This window comes from Lytechinus pictus, chromosome 4, assembly GCF_037042905.1.
Source record: "Lytechinus pictus isolate F3 Inbred chromosome 4, Lp3.0, whole genome shotgun sequence".
Lineage (NCBI taxonomy): Eukaryota > Metazoa > Echinodermata > Echinoidea > Temnopleuroida > Toxopneustidae > Lytechinus > Lytechinus pictus.
In genome coordinates this window covers 10,266,035-10,288,289 of record NC_087248.1, presented here as the reverse complement: position 1 = coordinate 10,288,289, position 22,255 = coordinate 10,266,035, and the positions used below count along the sequence as shown (strand labels likewise).

Sequence of the window (22,255 nt, the reverse complement as noted above, 5' to 3'; positions counted from 1 at the left end):
TACGGCAAATATATTCGATTGAAGGAAGGCGAATTGTTTAATGTCAAAACAATGAACTTGAATTAAAAGCAGGATTACAAGCAGGCGCGGACCCAGCATTGTCCAATGCGGGGGGGGGGGGGATCTCAACAACAATTTTCTTCCTTCGGCTGCTCGAAGAGATGAGCTGAAAACTAGTTATTAATTCATTCATTAGTTAATTTAATCGATTACTTTATTTATTTATTAATTTACTTCATTTTATTGAGTAGGGTCGAAAACATTTTTGACAAACAACATTTTGCTATCTCTTTAGATTGAAACGAAAATTGCGAGTGTGAATTGCGAGCTGCAAAATAATGATGTTTCTCATTAAACAGACAATATGCACGCATAGCGCAAGCGGAATTTTTATTTGTCATTTGAGACCAAAAATATTTGTCAATTCTTTTTCTCCCCTTTGAAGTCAACATTTTTCTAACCAATATAAGGAGCATGACCGATAATCAAAATAACATTAACTGAAAACAAAGTAAATTTTATTTTCGGTATTGACATCTTTTTGTTTAAATTAAATTTAAACAAAAAAGAAAAATCAAGTAGTGAAAGCGGAAGATGTATTTGAAACAATCACGGATAGGTCACAACCAGTGGATGTGATTTAAAAAGAAAGAAAAAAAAACGAAGGAAATTGCATAAGCCAAGAGTTCGTTACCATCATGAGCGGAAATCTGTCCCCAAAGGTAGGGGGGGGGGGGGGACCAGGGGCTGGAAAATTTGACAAGCCAAAAAAGCGAAGAAGAAAAGGTCATTCTAACCAAGCAAATTTGACAAGCAGAAAAAAAAGGTTTTCACCAAAAAAGTAGGGTCATTTAGCTTAAATACATGTATTATTTCAATCGTGACTGATGCATTTTTCTCCATCATAAAATATAGTAGGGGGACATTTGAAATTGTGCCCCCCTTACTATTTTTGGTAGGGGGACGCGTCCCCCTGGGATTTCCGCCCATGGTTACCATATTTGCGATCTTAACCACTGCATGGCATACGATTTTCAATTAATTCAACCATTATTTTGATACATAACCTAATTATGAACATGGGAACTGAAACCAGAGCCCAATTACACAACGCTTAGTTATTATAGACCAGACTTTTCAAATCAGTGGCGTTATGAGTAAAAATATCTTGAGAGGGTCAGGCATGGCGCAGGGGGCCAAAAAAAAAATACGAACGAGCGAAGCGAGAAATATTTTAACATCTTTAATACAAAATCAAAATTTTGTGAGTTTTTGGCATATTATGAAAATTATATAATACGTCACCACTTTCCTTTCATTTTCTTTCTTTTTGTCCTTATTCTTGTGAGGGTTGGGGTTCATTCCCCCATCTGTTAAGCCAGTGTTCCGAATGGTTGTCTTTGACATTACAAGCAACCAATTGCAATATACGTTCATGCTAAGCTTTATGTAACCGGGTCCGGAATACTCTAAGACCTGATACTCGAACTGCAATTCCCCTTTTTCTACTTAATGTAAAGGCGTGTGTAATTAAAGCGATTGAAACATCCTTTGTAAATACCAGGCGTTTCCGCGATATGAAACTTGATCTTAATAGTTCAATTTTTACGTCGAATTATTGACTATCGACATTTATCTCTTTCACATCCATGCAGTAGGCGTTTATACCTGCTTTACGTTTTTATAATCGTGGTTTTGAAGGAAGCAAAGTGCAGTAGCACACCTTATTTCCATTTATACGGATTTTATTTCCACAACAACTACATTCAAACTTGATTGCAAAAGTGGTCTAGACGAAGTGGAGTGAAAACATATGAGGAGTTCCTCTTCCATCCAAAGTGGATTATAGATTTATGCCAGCATGACTACCCCAATGTCAACGTTGTACGGATATACATTTTCAACGACCGGGATGGTTACCGCGTTGAATGCAACCGCCGAAACCGTCCTCCACAAGTCAAACTCACTCGCAGTTGTCCTCGAGTCTTCCACGCTCGCTCTCATCATGGCGATCGCAATCGTAGCCAATCTGGTCGCCATGGTTACCATCTTCCGTGTCCCGATGCTGAGGAAGAATCCGCATAATATCTTGATCGTCAATCTGACGCTGGACGATCTCGGGGTCGCGTTAACGAGCATGGTGTTTTCAATGATATCTGTATTCGATAACGGCCGACTCTTGAAGACATATCCTGTCCTGTGCGATGTAAGTGATAACGATGATGATGTCGATGATGACGAGAATGATGACGATGATGATGACGATGATAGGAATGATGATGTCGATGATCAGGGTCAAGAATGCATAATATGATTTGAAACGGATATTTCGCTTGTCATAATTTTTTTAATTGAAAAGGCCCTCCGATAGTGTTTTGTTGTTGCAAAAGCAGCCTCCCCGATCTGTGCAATCTGTGATCTGCCACTGTACTCCTCCCCCTCCCCACTCCTAATTACTGCCATGCCGCCATCGTGATCATGATAATAATGGTGATGGCAATGATAAAGGCTGAAGGCGATGATGAGATGGTGACTATAGCTTCTCTTATATGTGATAATAGTTTCAAAATGTTTTTGGAATGAAATGAAAAACAAACAAACATGGTAATGACGATATATGATCCAGATAACGGTGCAGGTGGTTACACTAGTGATCGAGAATGTGATGTTGATGATGCGATATAGTGCAACATTTTACAAGTTTTCGGAAATAAAGGTACAGCGATTTTACGTTAGTGCTTGTGGTGGTGATGAGGATGAATTAAATAATGAACTATCTTTGGAGATGACAAATGACAGTGCGGTGATGATGAGGATGGTTGCTTGGGGTGATGATGAGAATGGTGACGAAAATTGTGAAATGGCGATAATTAATGGTGGTGATAATGAAAACAGTGACGTTGATGGAAATAAGTATTAAGTGGTGAGCTAGGTCTTGGGAAGGGGGTGACGATAATGAGAACTGAGACGGCAATGATCGCAATGATGGTGATAATGAATCCAAAGGATTAAGTGGTGCAGGGGCCGGCCGCGTAACGGTTTTGAAAGTGGGGGGGGGGGTGCTGACCATGCAAAAAAAATCACAATCAAATGGTAATTTTCACGTTTTTCTACACGGTTTTGGAAAAAATGGGGGAGGGGCTGAAGCCCATCCAGCACCCTCCGTTTCCGCGGCCCCTGTGGTGGTCGACTTGGGGAGGGGGCGATTGAGATGGCGATGATGGTGATACTGATGCCAAGTTACCAACGATGATGTTTAGATTCAATTCAATTCAAGGTTTATTAAAAACATGAGTCGCAGCCAAATGGCTGAATTAGTCATGTATACAAAGTTAAAACAATTAAAAGACTCATTACATAATTATTTCAAATATTAAAAAATAGTAACCTTTGTAAAAAAAACTGACATAAGAAATATGTATGTAGTTAATAAGGCGATGAAACAAAATATACATTAGATAAGAACAATAAAGATATAATAAACAAGTTGTAAAAGATCATTAATTAAAAATAAATGGATATTAATTGCAGGTGTGGCTTTCCTCATTCATTACAAAGTTGATATTGTAAGTAGGCATATTTATGGTATTGCTTGCATGTCTTTATTCAGGAGATCTCACTCGCACTCACTCGGCTTTTTGCGAATAGTCTTTTTTTTCCAGTCGGTAGGTATGTGATAAAGATATCACAACAAACACAGGGCCTTGTATAAAGATGAGGAATGGCCGCTACGCTGATGGTGGGTATGGGATGAATGTTGTGATCATGGTGATGATTTAGAGGAAACAATGATGAACCGCAGATATAAAGGTGAAGATGACAATGACGAATGCATGGGTCATACTGATTGGTCATGATGGTGACAATGAAGGAAATGGTGAGGATGGTGGTGATGATGATGAAATGGTGGTGGTGGTAAGGGGCAGCGAAACGGTTTTGAAGGGGAGGAGTTGAGAAGTGGGGGGCTGACCCATGCAAGAAATATCGGACATCCCCCCCCCCCCTCTGGTTCTGCAGCACCTGGTGGTGATGATGATGATGGCGACGACGATGTTGAATATTCAATAATGGGGTGGTGGTGGTGGTGATGATTATGGTGATGTTGATGCTGACGATAGCAATGATGGTAAATTGCAAATTCGTCCACTCACCACATGGTCTACCTTCATTTAGTCTAATTCCATTCCGTTCATCATCACTTCATCTAATCGCCAGTTCGTCTATGACCATTTTTGTCTCATAACCAGTTGGTCTAATATTTGTTTTATATTAATTCATTTTACCCAATTAACACTTAGTCTAATCAGACCAAATGGTATATGGACTAAATGGCTATTGGACCAACTGGTTATTAGACAAAATAGTGAGTGGACAAAATGAAATTAGACCATGTGGATATTGGACGAAGTGATGGTAGACCAAATGATAGTAGATGAGTTGGCAATTGGATGAACTGGCATTAGACAAAATGAAAATAAACCGCAATAATATGCAGGACAAAAAAAGTCATGATGGTGATGAAGACAATGGTGGTGATGATGATGCTGATGATAGGAATGATAAGGTGGTCATGATAGTTATACGATGATATTTATAAGGTGGAGATGAAAGAGATATAACAGCTAGAGAGCACAGAATTATATAGATCATAATGGATAGAAGTACTATAAAATATTTGGGAAACTACAATGAAACAGATTTTGTTATTTAAAACAGATTAATATTAGCAGTTTGGAAATCAATTCTTTCACATCAATGCAGGAATTGTGAAATACAAACTTGGTTCATGACAAGATAATGTACTTTGAAATTAATCTTAATACTTTTTACTTACAAGTTCTTGTATATAAACTTCCTTATTTTTCTGATTCATTGACTATTTGTTGAAACTCATGATTACTTCACACACAAAAGATATTTTAATTTATCCTTGTTTTTCCAGTTTAATGGATATTGCACAGTGTTATTCTCCGCTTCTAGTTTTGCCACAATCACTTGCATCGCTATCGATCGCTACCTATCTGTCGTCTGGTCTACGCGCTTCCCGCCAAGCCATCGACGCTCCTGCATGATGGTTGTCGGGATCTGGGTTTTCTCCGCATCATACGCAGCTTTGCCATTGGTCCATTTCCTTTCATCTTTCTCCTATCTGGACGGCACGCACCATTGCTCGCCCATCTGGGAGAGTTGTTTTTTCTACGTTGTTGGTTTCATGGTCAATTATGTTGTCACAATACCCATAATGTTTCTTTGTTACGTGTTTGTCTTCCGTGTCATTTGGAAGAAACAGGGGAAGTTAAGTGAATACCGGGCAGCAGCCAAGAACCTCACATATAGCCAAGTAAGTTCCGAAATAGCGCCATAAATTGTTATTTTAAACCTCTTTTCCAGGGACATGTAAGATATGTAATCAAAGTATAAAATGCACATCCTGTTTGACAACCAATCACAAACAGTCAGAAATGCGCATCTGGGATTCTTTTTTGGTAAAAAAACTAGCAAAATTCATGAATAGACTGACGCTAGACTCTCATCAAATGAAATGAAGATCTAAATCATAAAGTTACATTTAAAGCCTTTCAAGTTCAACGTTTGATTGTATCCAATGGAAAATTGAATCTTGGAAAGGGGAATTATGTACTTTTTGGAAGAGACGATTCGATTTTGATGTTTCCAGAAATCTAGAAATCAACACAGAACACACAGAGTACTTGTGATATGATATAATTGCTTGCATTTTTGTTCTTATTTTCTGATTCTCTACAGCAATCATTTGATGACACGATTGGCGATTCTGGATCTAAGACGGGCCAGTCTGTTTCCTTTGCGCTTGTTCCTCCATCTTCCGGGATGTCCACTTCTTCAGACGATATTAAGGAAAGGAATGGAGTGGCAAGAATGTCCAAGTCTCTATCGATGCCACAGCTGGATGTTTTGGGGTCTGAAGAATGTTCTTCAGTTGATTTGAAAACATGTGACAGATGTACAGGAGATTGCCATCTTAGAGGATACCATAACTGTGAGAGATGCAGATCAGTGCTCACCCAACAGATTCGTGGCTGCACTGCAAACCAAAAGAATGGACGGGAAAGACCTGTCCAACGATCAGCAAGCACAGTTGGACCCTCAAGGAGAAAGTCCAAGCGAGGTCAATCTCGCGGACGGAGTTGTTCAACTGACAGACAGCTTTCTGCATCCAGGTCATTTGGCAAAACTGACGTTGAGGTCAGTAAACCGAAAAATGTTTCAAGAAGTCTTGACCGATCCGGGTCTTTCTTTTCTCTGTCAAGTCTCCGTCGCATGTCGTTAGGGCTGAAACGCAATACAACTGGAAAAGCGACCAAAGAGCAGCGGAAGATGTACAGGAAACGTATGAAGAAACTCACAGCAGACAAGCAAGTTGCTCTTACAGGTTTGCATTGTGTTAAAAAATTATTTGAAACATCATGAAAAGACAAGTTTGTGCCATGAACGATGATAGATTCAAGAATCATGTGCAGCTGTATGTATTCTTGAAAAAAGTCTGGAACTAATTAATCTTTTCATTAATACAACCTCATGAAGGCTAACATGATGGTACTTAATGGGCAATGACCAAACTGTTTAAACCTATATGGTACTAGGCTATCTGAGAACTAAGACCAATTGATTGTAGAACAAGTGAATATAAAACCAAAGATGCCATCAACTCAGACACTCGACAAGTGTCCAGGATATGACCAGAAACTTTTCTCTAAGACCATCTAACAAGATTACTTCTTTCTAAATCCTTTTTTCTTACAGGGTCATTTCTGATTCTATCCAGCCTCATCTGTTGGTTACCTTACGCCATCACACGCTCTTGTTTCTTCCCTGTCGACACCAAACACTGGGTTGAGGTCACCGCCATGTGGATCTCCTTCGTCAATGCTTTCCTCGATCCCGTCATCTACGCTTTCATGAACAGGCGAGTCAAGGCCAAGATAAGGGAGGACTTCAGGGCTATTCGACGGTGCTTCAGGTCCTGCGGTCGCAATGATTTAGAGGAAGACGACTCGTAGAGATTGCTGATGGCCGCTGTCATCATTATCAAAAGCAGCTGAAGCCTACATGCCAATCTTCAGACAATCCAAAGTATATTTACCACTGACATTTGTGACTTGGAATAAAAAGGTAAAATGATTCAATACTTCATGGCCATTAAATGTAGCTAGTAAAACCAAAAGCCGTTTCATAGAGTTAAAACAATTGCAACTTTGCCATTATGGCGATTACCATGTACACTCTGATCTTGGTTGGTAGTTTAGTTTATTCTCTGCATTATTGAAAGTTATTTCAAAGGTACATAATTTCAAGACCAGCAATTGATAACACTCAGTTAATGAGAGACCAAACACTTTTGGACACCGTTCTCACAACCTTCCTAAAACTAGTTTAGAAGCGATCTTCACACATTTTGAGCGCGCTACTTCACACACAGAATGCCTACGCTGCGATTTCAAATTTTGCGTGAAACGTGACACCCCACTGACAGCGTTCCCATAGCAACAAGATCACTTTACGTGAAGTGATTTTGAAAAACACTTTCGGGTAATCAAATGGGAACGCTAGCAAAGCGATCTTCCAAACTGCTCTCCTGACCGGTTTCCAGTAAACTAGAGTTTTAGAAAGTGTAGTGAGAACAGGGTCTTGGTCAGTCATTCTACTACAATGATAAGTATGTGCATTATCGTCACACATATCACTGACGTATCGCTTCTCAGTCACAAACCTCTGCACCACTCACCATCAAGTCTGAATTTGGTCTGAACAAATCTGAACCACATACGAATTGCACTCTGTAGTCGAGCACTAAACCTGCATCTTGCCAGTGCTCTCTCTCACACACTCTGTGCAATGTGCATTAACGATCATAAAAAGACAACTATGCACTATTCTTGTTACCAAAGATTCTATATTATTCCATTCACCAATACACATACATATCATAAATATTACAGAATTTAATGTAATTTTCCAAATTTACCATCATGTATAATGTATACATGAATGAAATCCACACACAGATTTGAAAGTTACAGCACACAGGCACTTTTCCGTCTTGTGTGGAATTTTCAACCTCTTATATTCTCAGATTAGAATTATATCTAAAAAACTGGTTAGAACACAGAAAACAATACTTTTTTACTTTTATAAATAGTTTGTTTTACATAACACTTCCTGCACATTTAGAACAGTTGCCTGAAGAGGAAAAAAAAGGTTTCAGCTTGACATACAATAGAATACTTTACCAAGAAATGATGGACCATGCAAACATTGTTTTTTTTAGAGGTACTGGCCATGGCCATCTATCTACATCAATGTATGCAGCAATATAGAGGTATATTTCATATTACATCAGCTTCTTTTCAAAGATAAAGTCTGGTAATGGACAAAAAACAGAAAATAAAAACGCTTACAGAATTACACAAATCTTACACAGAAATATGAAAATAAAAAGATATCTGCCAATTTTTTTCCTTCAGAAAAATGTATAATTACAGAGTAATTAGCGAACGATGAACAGAAAAATTAATGAAAATGCCTGTCTGTTTATGGTGCGGTCCCACATGCTGTTTCCTGTGTTAGCTACACAGGGAAAAGCAAATGGTAATGAAATGAATATGATTCCAAGCAAGCATGAATTATTTCAATTTAACTTTGTTCTCAATAAACATTCTGGCATATGACAAATACTGCAGTACTGCTTCCAATCATTTCCTAACGAAATTAGATTTCTATAACAGAACTCAAACTTAAGTTTTAAGAGAGGTAAACTTCTATTACCGGTATATGCACACCTCGTACTTAGACCCTGTAGCTAAACATAGTATACTCTAGTATACTTTTAACTAATGATAATGACAGTGATTTATTAATTTTCAAGTTTCATTGCTTTATGCAGGTTAACCCAAACAATGCAAGAGGTAAAGTTAATTATGAATCTTAATAACATGCAACATTTTCATAGTGCTAAATACAATGTTTCTAAGCGCTGCATACTATTACCCTGGCTTTATCACGGCTACCCTGATCAGGCGCATCAAGCATTCAAGGAATTCCTTCCTACCGGGTATCCATTTACTACACCTGGGTGAAGAGTGGCAAATGTAGATAAACACCTTGCCAAAAAACGCAAGTGCCACGGTGGGATAAGTACTCCTGACCTTTCATTTTGAAGTCTAGATACTTATCCACTGAGCCACAACACCTCTAGTTATATGTACACCCTGTACAGGGACCCTATAGTTTAGAATAATTCATTTTTCAAGTTTGCATTAAAAGGGTTAATGTGAACAAGGCAAAGAAAATTTGTCATGTTTTCTGTCGTATCTCTCTTTTGGTGCTTTTGATACTTTGTCAGGAATATCAACACCTACATGTAAATATAAAATGTATAATTTACGATGGCAGGAACATTTACGAAGTGTAATTCTTTTAAACAGCCTTATACAGGTCATTTTATATTTTTCAATGCTTAGTTCACCTGTGTTGTTGATGAAACAACGTGCCAAAATATATATGTTTATCATTCTCATCAATTATGAAATTTGCTCTGTGACTATCACAAAAAAATAATCTAATTTATGTGTTGTAAAAACAGTAAGCAGGCCTTACTATAAACAGAGAGCTCATTTATTGCAAATAGAATTAGAACAACTTGTATGGAATGAACATATTGTATCGCCTTTGAAATGTATATATGCACTGTACATGGACAGAGCATGATATTAACTCAAAGATATCAATTGTCATGCTTTTGTGCTGCAGCTTAAAGCTCCCACTCAGCTGTACAACTGCATGGTAACAGGTCCATGTAAGTTAAATGGCTGACTTGCCCAATCGGTTTATATATGTCACCTTTGTGGACATTTTGTAGAAATGTCAAACTTGCAATCGGGAAGCACCATAGATAGTGGATACTGAATACTCCCCAGAGTGGAGAATGCGCAGATCCTGTTGGCAAAGTCCAAATCTGATCTGTTAAATCTTGCTTTCCAAAATCGATACACTATGATTACTGTGATATTGCTTGAAATAAAAAGAAATAGATGGATATCAACGGATAACTTGTGTCCACTGTGTTCTTTGTATCTATCTTTAATCTTTCACATTATGTCCACCAATGAGCATACACTACACATTCACTTTTCCACACATCCGATTTAACCTTTAGAAAAATTAATTTTTCCTTAGATCTACATGGATATTAATCTCCTATCCCTCCTCAAATTGGCAACATTTAAAAAATAAATACTGACTTTCCAAGTTCACACAAATTGACATGGGTATGAAATGGTGTCAAATGAATGATGACAGCAACGTTTCAGTAAAACATTGCCAATTTACATTTTTAATACTGATTTTTTGTTTGTGGGTTTACTTGTTTATGCTGCAAGGCTGATTTAGAAATTGAAATAACTGGCTTAAACAGCTTTTATTATGAAAGGAATCGGACAACATTCAGCACTGGAAATATATTGTTCTTATTAGATTTGATTCGTGATGGCTAGTATTATGAATTTAGAGAAACTGTAAATGTATATCTTTTCTCTGAAGGTGCAAATGAGGAAGTTTGCATCAATATCTCTTCAATGTTGTTTTTCTGTCTGAAGCTCTGCTCTTATAATAGAAGTTGGAACCTAGGGTGAAGTGCGATCTTATTTCTTTAGGAATAAGGAGAGAGTGTAATTTCAGATGGATGTTTTGTTGTTGTTGGTACCGAGTCAATGAACTAGATTGCGTGTCAGAGCAATGCCCACTTGAAATCGGTGCCAAGAAAAAATCAGAGAATAGTATGAAATTCACAGGAAAAATATTTGGAGAATCATTTGTTAACATTACCACGCAATATGAAAAAAAGATAAAACATAAGATAAGATAAAAGTTACATTAACATGATGAATTAAATAAACTTAAAATCAAAGACTTCTGAAATATAATCAGTATATTAAGTTTTACTTGAAGGCACTAACCCAAACATTTAAATACAACCATAAAGCATCAAGAAATATCATATATTATCATAACATTCAATCAAATAGGTTAATCATGAAGTACCATCAATATCACTATTAATATCAAGAATATAATTATAACCAGAAGAGTAATTACACGTTCCTTCCCCTTCAAAATTGCCTCAATCAATAATAAACATGATTATAAGATGCAAAATAAGAAAAAATTCTGTATGAGATCAACTGAATCAATTTTTGAAGAGGTCTAAAGAATGACCTTACGCTTTCTTGTCTCTGATGTAATGGCCGAAGGTAAGGTCATAGTTCTTGAACTCAGAGTACTGGCGATCTTGGCGGGTGTAGCGGTCAAGGAAAGTCTCCTTCAAGGCTCCACGACTTGACCGGCATGCTGCTTGCTGTGGGGTCGAGAGGGAGAGAAAGAGAGAGTGAGAGAGAGGGGGGAGGGGGGGGGGCAAAGTATGGAGAAAAGTGATTTGAATGGATAGATGAGGAAAAGGAGAGACGGGGATGGAGACAGACAGAGTACGGGGGGATAGAGGAAAAGAGAGAGATGCACAGAGGAAAACAGAAGAACCAAACAACACAAATGGCAGAGACAAAAAGAAGAGCGAAAGACATAGATACAGAGATAGGAAAATGAGTGATAAGAGGGGAGAAATAGAGGGAGATGGGGTGGATTGAAGAAACAAAGCAGAGATGGATGGATATAGAGAGAGAGAAAGATAGAGAAAGGGAGAGACAGAGAGAGTGACAGGAAGGAAGCAGACAAAAAAGGCAAAGAATTAAGAGAGGGAGAGAGAGAGAGTGCTGAGCATGTTGAATGATCAGAGAGCGATTCTAAAATCCAATTCTTCACTCTTGAAAATGATAATCCTAATATTTCATGTATTACAATACGAGACCAACACAATTCAATGACCCCTGGTATAGTTTCTATTTTCAAAGAATTTGATTTGACTTTTCATTTGACGAAAGAAGATTTTAAACATTAAACAGATAAATACACTTTCAGATGGCTATAGAAAGTACTTAATAGGAATGATTAGTGGAATTAAAATCTTATTGATACAAATCAATATACAAAACTGCCACTTAGGAGCCGACACCATTTATCCTTCCTGTCAAATTTTGTTCTCTCCAAGGTAGATAGAAAAAAAAGCCAAGAAGGGAAACTATAAAGAAACCACAGGGTAGTAATAAGGTCATTTATACTTTTATAAATATTAAATGTATTATTTAGTAGTGAGCAGTGGTGTAATTGGTGAACAATTTAGAATGGGCAATATGGTGTATGTGAGGAGAAAAATGACCTTTCAAAAATGAAATTCAGATGTTTTAACTTCCCATTTGACAAAGGAAGGTTTACAACATTAAACAGATAAATACACTTTCAGATGGCTATAGAAAGTACTTAAAAGGAATGATTAGTGGAATTAATATCTTATTGATACAAATTAATATACAGAATCGCCACTTAGAAGCCGACACAATTTACCCTTCCTATCAAATTTTGTTCTCTCCAAGGTAGATAGAAAAAAAAAGCCAAGAAGTGAAACTATAAAGAAACCACAGGGTAGTAATAAGGTCATTTATACTTTTATAAATATTAAATGTATTATTTAGTAGTGAGCAGTGGTGTAATTGGTGAACAATTTAGAATGGGCAATATGGTGTATCACTGTATGTGAGGAGAAAAATGACCTTTCAAAAATGAAATTCTAATTTTTTATTAAATTTGACATGATATTCAACAAACAGTATCTACAACCCAAACATGTTTCAGAAACAGCCATCATATCAAAAATGCAAACATAGAGTCTTGTACATAGCTCTATTACACTTTAGCCACGATAAAAAGTAGGCATCCATCCCTCTATCTTTAATAGGCCGGGGGGGACCTTGGAGGCCCCCTCAATGATTCACCCAATATTTTCGCCGCACGAAATTTTTTGACCGCGCCGCTCACTGACTTTTTACTTTCAAGTCTCGCGCAACTTTTGAGACCAATTTTGCGTCACCCGGGTACGTGGTTCCGAAATTACGCAACATTATGTAAGTGCGTGTCAGACCAAAAATTGCTCAAAAACGTGATTTTGTGTACAAAGTCAATGCATATTGTGTTTTCAACCAAAAATCATAAATGTATGATTATTTTTAGTTTTGATGGTGTAAATGTATTTATTTTATGCTTTTTATGATCTCAGAAGAGTCCCCAACAAATTTCATTGAAAAAACAAGGGAAAAAAAGGTAAAAAACCAAAGAAATACATAAGAAATTGCAAAAAACAATATAATACATAAGAAAATGATTTGATATCGCAATTTTGTTCATGTACACTTGCTAAGAACATCACAAAGAGTTTCTGTACCAAAAATTAGAACATTTTGAGCTTTATTTAGGGAGTTAGAGGAAAAAGTATGATTTTGCATAATAATTACGCATAAATTAGCATAATTGCAATTTTGTTCATTTACAGTTGCTAAGAACATCACAAAGAGTTTCTGTACCAAAAATTAGAACATTTGGAGCTTTATTTAGGGAGTTAGAGGAAAAAGTATTATTTCGCATACTAATTATGCATAAATTAGCATAATCATTTAATAGCACTTCGCATGAAATAAATTATTATACAATTTTGTAGATTATGTTCCAGACAACCCGCGTGCCAAATTTTGGTGCAGTCGACAGCCGAGATCTCAAGGGGGGCCCTGGCCATATGAACTCCCAAAATACCCCGGCCTAGATAGGGTTAATACCCGGGTAATAATTACCTCATTAGTGAAGAGCGTCATAACAAATTTCCCAGGCCTGAAGGTGGTGAGGATTCGCTCAACTAGGCTACTATACTCCTCCTGCAAACAGAAAAATATATAAATAAAATAATATATCCTAACTGATTTAAAGTGGCATTTAATAATAATATGCAACATTTATAGAGCACTTGATACAAATGTTTCTAAGCGCGGCATACTATTATCCCAGCTTTAGCACGGCTATCCTAATTGGATGCTCGAGCATTCAAGGAATTTCTTCCTCACGGGTACCAATTTACTACACCTGGGTGGAGAGTGGCGAATGGAGATACACCCCTTGCCAAAGGACACGAGTGCTGTGATTTGATCCTGAACTTTGTGGTTCAAAGTGCAGAGACTTATCCACTGTGCGACAATACCTCTACGTTAATTACATTTAACTGACAAGTCAATGAAGGAAGTAAGCATATTTTTGAACTTGCATGGCTTGGTTTCCATGCAAGGATAATCATGCTATTGAAATGCCATGTATATTGCCTAATCTATCAAAGTTTTCACAATGAGAAAACAAACAATCAAGCAGTTAATCATATGGAAAAACACTTAGGATCGTTTAGGGACCCCTGGCTATAAAGACATACGGTGGTATTCTGATAACCATGGTTTAGTTAAACCTGGCTTAATTAAGAACACATTTTTTTTTATGGAGTTCCAGGTGTCAACCCATTCATCAATTAAAAATCGTTCTTATCCTGCTGCAAAAAAACTGTAAAAAAAATTAACTGAGTCGTGAAAAGGAAAGAACAGGAAAATACATGTACAAAATATCTTATTAAATTTTAATGGATTATTTGGTATAATACATTGGACACAAACATGGAACAAATATGAAGTCTAGGTGTGGTTTGAAATTCTAGTTTAGACGTTTTAACCTACGTTTAATTACGGGAATACCATCCATAAAGTTTGGATTCTCTTGAATAGTTTTAGCATCAAAACTTGTACTACAGGTAACCAGCCATACACTCCAACTGCTCATGGTCATATAATCACTGCTTTTCTCTTCTCCACTGGGTAATTTTTACATATGGGGGCCAGTTTCATAAAACTTGTTATAACAGCAACTTTGCAATGACAGTAAAAAGCTACTGAAATGCTTCTATCAGGGTCCTGTTACACAAAGGTTAGCGATAAATCGTATGCTTGATTGTCAAAAATTAAATGTAAATTGTAGTCAATGTAATCAATTGTAGAAAAATGTTCTACGATCATTGCAAAGCTTTGCGTTACAGGCCCATGATTGGCTGATGGTAAATTTGTTATGGAAACTGTTCATTTGTTATCATAACAATTCTTTATGAAACAGGTGTCAGGTGGGTGTTTCATAAAGCTGTTAGTAAGTTACGAGCGACTTTACGAAGGACTGGTGATCCATTCTTAGGAACTCAATTACCATCTTTGAAATTTCAATGTACATGATTTACTGCAAGATAGGATCACCAGTCGTTCGCAAAGTCGCTAGTAACATACAAACAGCATTATGAAACACCCACAGGTTTCACTGTTTTAACGAATACGAGAGAAGATGATTTACCATGGAAGCATTGGTCTCAAAGCTGACATAGGAGAATTCCTTTTCTGGTGTAACATGGATAGTGACGTAGCCATCCTGAGAAAAACAAAATAACAACAACAAATATAAGTGAAGAGCCTTACAACTGCATGGATTACCATTGATATTCCCCAAAAGAGAAAAAGTACAAAATTACTTAACATACTCAATCATCATCTCTACTCGCCGACTCAAGCCAGCATCTCCTCATTAGCTCTACTACTCAAGCTGTTCTCAACTCATCAAACTTTCCTGGTTTACAGTCCTTTTCAGGACTACTTTCAAGAAAGAATACTCTACTCTCAAATCTCCACTTTCTCGCCTATCCATTTCTTCTATCCACTGTTTCTATAACACTCCACATGGTGTATCGTAAACCACATCAGCGATTGTACATGCCACCATGCAAACCTTCAAACAACATCCATACTCAATATTGCATAAAAATAGGGACAGTGATTTTCTATTTGCCTGGAAAAATCAAAACGGAAAGGCCGTTTTGTTTCTTTACTTTTCACATGAAAATTCATTCATGTTGCTGAGTACATTAATTTTCTACTGCAAAATGGGATTTCTATTATAATGGAGTTTCCATTTTAGACCAAATTTGAAATGGAAATAGAGGGTTTCAGACAAAAAAGACCGATGTCCCTAAAGATGCATGCTTTGGGGTAAAAAATGATGCAAAAAAAAATTTCAGGAGTGAGGAATTATTTACTTTTAAATTGTAGATTTCATTAACTGTGTCTTTATATATTATGGATACATGACATCCTTCTTCCTTTATCTAGAGTACTACAGAAATAGGAAACAGGAGCGTTTCATGAAATTCGTCAGCACTGACAAGTTGACTTTCTCCGACAGTTACCATAGTAACAGTCAGAGGCCAGTGCCTTTCAGCCAATCAAAACCAAGGATTTCACTGAAATTGTCAGCACTGACAATTTAGTCAGTGCTGACAACTTTCATGAAACACCCGCCTGTTAAAAGCTACTGATAATCGTTGCATCTGATTGGCTGAACTAGTCAGTGAAAATCACTGATTAAATTCTTCATGAAAAGCTTCCCTGAAGTCTTCACAAGATAACACTCATATATTCAACTTATGATTTTCATTTCAAAGGGAAGTCCAGGAAAGCAAGGGGTCAAAATCATGAAAACGCATTCGTTGTACTGAGCAAAATGGTAAAAATTAATTTTTCCACTTGAATATTCTTTTAATTTCCTGCAGGCCCCACATTACAGGGTTTATGACCTCTATCAAGAGGATCTTGTAAAATTAATAAAGCTGGGAAAATTGCTCAGATTGACTATTATATTCTTTGTGTGAATTTCCATTTTTTTAACCCCCCCCCCAAAAAAAAAAATCTCTCTTCAATCAATTTGAATTTACTTTTTGAAATTGTACAATCCACTGCCCTGAATTATCAGCCAGAATATCAGAAATCCTTTTTATTACTTCTTAAAATCAAAATTTTGAATTTATTGAATGTAGGTTTGAACAAAAGTGAAACCATAAACAGGAACTCACCGAACAAACTGAATATAAATATGATATAAAAATTTGGTCATTCTATCAAAACTCACTTCATGTTTGTTTCAAGCATTGCAATTTATCTTTAACCCACTTAGTTCTGAAACCAGTTGCCTTTGCATATACATTACAAGGCCTACAGAAATTACATAATTCAGTACTCAATAGGTTAATCCATTTCTCACTTGAACAGGGTTGCCCATGTGCAATGCCTACATACTCAGTTGGTTAACCCATTGCCCACTGGAAATGGACTGTCTTTGTACGAAGCCACCAGGAATCACAGAATTCAGAATATAACAGGTTTAACCTGTTGCCTACTGGAACCGGGTTCCCTAATCGGAATCAGAGACTTCAGAGGGGTGTATCACAAAGAGTTAAGTCAATGCGCATGATCTGAACAATGTGGTGATGCGTTACATACCACACATGCACATGATCTGACCAATGCGGTGATGCGTTACATACCATACACAATTATGCACATGATCTGACCAATGTGGTACTGTGTTACATACCACACATAACTATGCACATGATCTGACCAATGCGGTGATGCGTTACATACCACACATAACTATGCACATGATCTGACCAATGTGGTACTGTGTTACATACCATACATAACTATGCACATGATCTGACCAATGCGGTGATGCGTTACATACCATACACAATTATGCACATGATCTGACCAATGCGGTGATGCGTTACATACCATACACAATTATGCACATGATCTGACCAATGCGGTGATGCGTTACATACCATACACAATTATGCACATGATCTGACCAATGCGGTGATGCGTTACATACCATACATAACTATGCACATGATCTGACCAATGTGGTATTGCGTTACATACCATACACAACTATGCACATGATCTGACCAATGCGGTGATGCGTTACATACCACACATAACTATGCACATGATCTGACCAATGTGGTACTGTGTTACATACCATACATAACTATGCACATGATCTGACCAATGCGGTGATGCGTTACATACCATACACAATTATGCACATGATCTGACCAATGCGGTGATGCGTTACATACCATACACAATTATGCACATGATCTGACCAATGCGGTGATGCGTTACATACCATACACAATTATGCACATGATCTGACCAATGCGGTGATGCGTTACATACCATACACAATTATGCACATGATCTGACCAATGCGGTGATGCGTTACATACCATACACAATTATGCACATGATCTGACCAATGCGGTGATGCGTTACATACCATACATAACTATGCACATGATCTGACCAATGTGGTATTGCGTTACATACCATACACAACTATGCACATGATCTGACCAATGCGGTGATGCGTTACATACCACACATAACTATGCACATGATCTGACCAATGTGGTATTGCGTTACATACCATACACAACTATGCACATGATCTGACCAATGCGGTGATGCGTTACATACCATACACAACTATGCACATGATCTGACCAATGCGGTGATGCGTTACATACCATACACAACTATGCACATGATCTGACCAATGCGGTGATGCGTTACATACCATACATAACTATGCACATGATCTGACCAATGCGGTGATGCGTTACATATCATACACAACTATGCACATGATCTGACCAATGCGGTGATGCGTTACATACCATACATAACTATGCACATGATCTGACCAATGCGGTGATGCGTTACATATCATACACAACTATGCACATGATCTGACCAATGCGGTGATGCATTACATACCACACATAACTATGCACATGATCTGACCAATGCGGTGATGCGTTACATATCATACACAACTATGCACATGATCTGACCAATGCGGTGATGCATTACATACCACACATAACTATGCACATGATCTGACCAATGCGGTGATGCGTTACATACCATACACAACTATGCACATGATCTGACCAATGTGGTGATGTGTTACATACCATACACAACTGAAATTTAAGTGCAACTCTAGGTCACACTTAAATCTTTGTGAGGCACCCCCCTCCCTCCATTGCGTCAATACGATTAACAAACAGTAAAGATCAGAGCCGTCTTACAAAGAGTTGCCAATGATCCAATCGATCACAACTATGGACGGCCAGCAACATCAACATCTAAAATGTATTTTTGATCAAAATATTTGAGATATGATGTATATTCATACATCCATCATTCTCTTGAAAATTCAGTGCGATTCTCTGTTTACCAAGGAGATTGTGCAAATTTCCTGTAGAAAAAAAATTATGGTATGGATGGATTTTCATAGAGTTGAGATTGATTAGATCAATAAGCCAGTTCACGGTTAGCTCATGATCAACTTTTCTCAAATGACCTTTGTGATTTTTCATTAGGATAAGCACTATCATTTCCAAATGTAGATGTTGCGTAAGCTTTACCGGTAGAGTATTCAAATTCTAAGAACAAAAGGCATTGTATAGACCAGGTGACTAGAATAGTACATGTACATCAGGGATAAAGTTTGGACATCTGTTTTATTGACTTGACTGCCTTTGGGGCATTTGACTATTGTTTAGGCTACTGTCAAATACCAGTGATAATGAAAGCTCTATTCATTACTCTTCAGCTTGGATGTGATAAATATTTTGAAAGGAATACATGAATAATCATCAAATCACAAATGCCTATGTCCGTGAATTTGAAAGCCACCTTCAATGGTTGTCTCCAATGACCTTTTTCTGCTCGTGCGCAGTTTACAACCATGAACAGGCTTATTGCAACTCTTTGTAAGATGGGGGCCAAATATGCTGGAGAGGTGACACTGATTTTGTATCCTGCACAAAGAAACTAATTTCCTTTCATTGGTAATGCTGTCAATCTTTGTTTTTGAGGAACCAACAAAGCATTAGGGTGTCCCAGATGATACTCACATTTTTTAGCAGTCCATTCATTGAGTAGCCGCATGGATCAAATACAAAGCCGTCAATCATGCAATCTGGCAAAAGATCAGCTATTCCACTGTCCTGGGTTATAAAACAAAAATGGGCACAAATGATATGTTATGAGTATGGTATGAGCTGAACTCTTTGGCCCGTATTCTGAAGTCAGGTTTAACTTAGACCTAACTCTGTGCTAAAACTTCTGTTTACATTGTATATTTCTTTTGTTTACTGTTTTACTTCCTTTTGGTTTTATAATGAAGAAAAATACTTCAGTTATCATTCCCAGACAATTACGAACAATTTGGGTGTCATATGAGTTAATAAATTGAATATGTAATTTGTTAGTGATTTGTGCCCCAATTAGCTCTCTATAACTTTAAACCAGGGTTGAATTTAAACTAGAGTTCAGAATACGGTCCTTTGTATTGTATTTTCTCCCTCAAATTCTGTGATGTAACGACTGCGAACAGGTAGCTTTAGCCCTGTACCGTCTTACAATCTAGCACAAGATCCAACAATTTGGGCACGCTGCATCGGAATTCCTATTATGGTAGCTTTACCATTCTATAGTAACTTCAAGCAGATTTTGCTTGTCTGTTGAGCATTGTTACCATGGATATTTACCATAATAATAAATTTAATGAAACAGGAGCCTATAATAAGATCATCCATTTCATTGATATCCTGCTTTTCATGTATTAAGTTAATTCAATAAACTATAAAAAACAAAAATGTACAAGGAAATCTGTTGAAGTCAATCTCTTAGGTCCACATATATCTGCCTGAGTTAGGAGAAATTAAACTCTATTAGAAGCAAACAGCCAATCGTAATTCTCGCCGTCTACTTATCAAGCATGTTTCTATTCAGCACTTTTTTAATAGAAGCAAGAATACATTGCTTCAAATTTACTGGCCTCTTATTTGACTTTAATAATATTGGAGCAAAATCACAAATTATTTTGTTTATGAAATATGCATGTATGGCTTAAAGGAAAAGTGGAGAGGGAGGTTGTTGGCTCAGTTGGTAGAGCGTTCCTCTCACAACCGGGAGGTCGGGAGTTCAAACCCCGGCCGCGTCAGACCAAAAGACGTTAAAAGATGGGAGTTGCTGCTACCCTGTTTGGCGTTCAACGATTAAAGGGATAGAGCCTCGTCGATCTGGCGCTGCACAGCGGCTGCCGGGCCCACAATCAATTGAACAAAGCAAATTTTCAGAGTATTTCATTTCATGTCTATTTCGAACAATAAATTATGGATTTTTTTGGATTTAAGACTGAATTACAAATACAGAAAAGAAAGTGGATGAGTTAAGCTAGTATGAAAAAAGAAAAAAAAAGAAAATGGGGAAAAGGAGAAATGTTACATCTATATTTACCTGGTCCAGCACCACTTTTGATGAATATTTTATGAACCAAATATTAATATGACAAGGTGTGAGAAAGTAGGAGACAAAGAGAAAATTTGACCATTAGACTAAATGACACTTAACCAAACTTTTGAGAATTAAACCAAATGAGGGTTGCATCAAATGGCAATTGGACCAAGGTGATAGTAGACCAAGTGGGTTTAGCCATGATGATGTTAGATGATTTGAGAATTAGACCATCTGCTAATAGACAAAGTGGGTTTAGCCATGATGGTGTTAGATGATCTGAGAATTAGACCATCTGCTAGTAGACCAAGTGGGTTTAGCCATGATGATGTTAGATGATCTGAGAATTAGACCATCTGCTAGTAGACCAAGTGGGTTTAGCCATGATGATGTTAGATGATTTGAGAATTAGACCATCTGCTAATAGACCAAGTGGGTTTAGCCATGATGATGTTAGATGATCTGAGAATTAAACCATCTGCTAATGGACCAAGTGGGTTTAGCCATGATGATGTTAGATGATTTGAGAATTAGACCATCTGCTAATAGACAAAGTGGGTTTAGCCATGATGGTGTTAGATGATCTGAGAATTAGACCATCTGCTAGTAGACCAAGTGGGTTTAGCCATGATGATGTTAGATGATCTGAGAATTAGACCATCTGCTAGTAGACCAAGTGGGTTTAGCCATGATGATGTTAGATGATTTGAGAATTAGACCATCTGCTAATAGACCAAGTGGGTTTAGCCATGATGATGTTAGATGATCTGAGAATTAAACCATCTGCTAATGGACCAAGTGGGTTTAGCCATGATGATGTTAGATGATTTGAGAATTAGACCATCTGCTAGTAGACCAAGTGGGTTTAGCCATGATGATGTTAGATGATCTGAGAATTAAACCATCTGCTAGTAGACCAAGTGGGTTTAGCCATGATGATGTTAGATGATCTGAGAATTAGACCATCTGCTAGTAGACCAAGTGGGTTTAGCCATGATGATGTTAGATGATCTGAGAATTAGACCATCTGCTAGTAGACCAAGTGGGTTTAGCCATGA

At 37.3% G+C, this 22,255-nt stretch overlaps 2 protein-coding genes across 3 annotated transcripts in view; one reads left to right on the top strand and one right to left on the bottom strand.

Annotated features, from left to right (window-relative positions):
• Positions 1-1,643: 1,643 nt before the first annotated feature.
• Positions 1,644-9,603, top strand: LOC129258463 (dopamine D2-like receptor). The gene is made up of 4 exons (XM_054896731.2): positions 1,644-2,206; positions 4,943-5,341; positions 5,767-6,412; positions 6,784-9,603. Exons 1-4 carry the CDS (start codon positions 1,862-1,864, stop codon positions 7,038-7,040), a joined length of 1,647 nt encoding a protein of 548 aa, XP_054752706.2. The 5' UTR covers positions 1,644-1,861; the 3' UTR covers positions 7,041-9,603.
• The window catches only part of LOC129259050 (S-adenosylmethionine decarboxylase proenzyme-like), a 35,196-nt gene continuing 20,854 nt past the window's right edge, over positions 7,914-22,255 (bottom strand). For both annotated transcript variants that reach the window (XM_064098348.1, XM_064098349.1), the window contains exons 9-12: positions 19,814-19,906; positions 15,346-15,420; positions 13,770-13,850; positions 7,914-11,392 (exon numbers count right to left, since the gene is read on the bottom strand). In XM_064098348.1, the coding sequence (XP_063954418.1) occupies positions 11,255-11,392; positions 13,770-13,850; positions 15,346-15,420; positions 19,814-19,906 (387 nt within the window). In that variant the 3' untranslated portion in view covers positions 7,914-11,254. The remainder of the gene's footprint in view (positions 11,393-13,769; positions 13,851-15,345; positions 15,421-19,813; positions 19,907-22,255) is intronic.

What these genes read in the sequence shown, in the direction of transcription:
- LOC129258463 (XM_054896731.2), top strand. Translation starts at nt 1,862, where the DNA reads ATGACTACCCCAATGTCAACGTTGTACGGATATACATTTTCAACGACC. An exon ending in AGAACCTCACATATAGCCAA is followed by an intron (nt 5,342 to 5,766) that starts GTAAGTTCCGAA and finishes GATTCTCTACAG; the next exon opens with CAATCATTTGATGACACGAT. An exon ending in CAAGCAAGTTGCTCTTACAG is followed by an intron (nt 6,413 to 6,783) that starts GTTTGCATTGTG and finishes TTTTTCTTACAG; the next exon opens with GGTCATTTCTGATTCTATCC.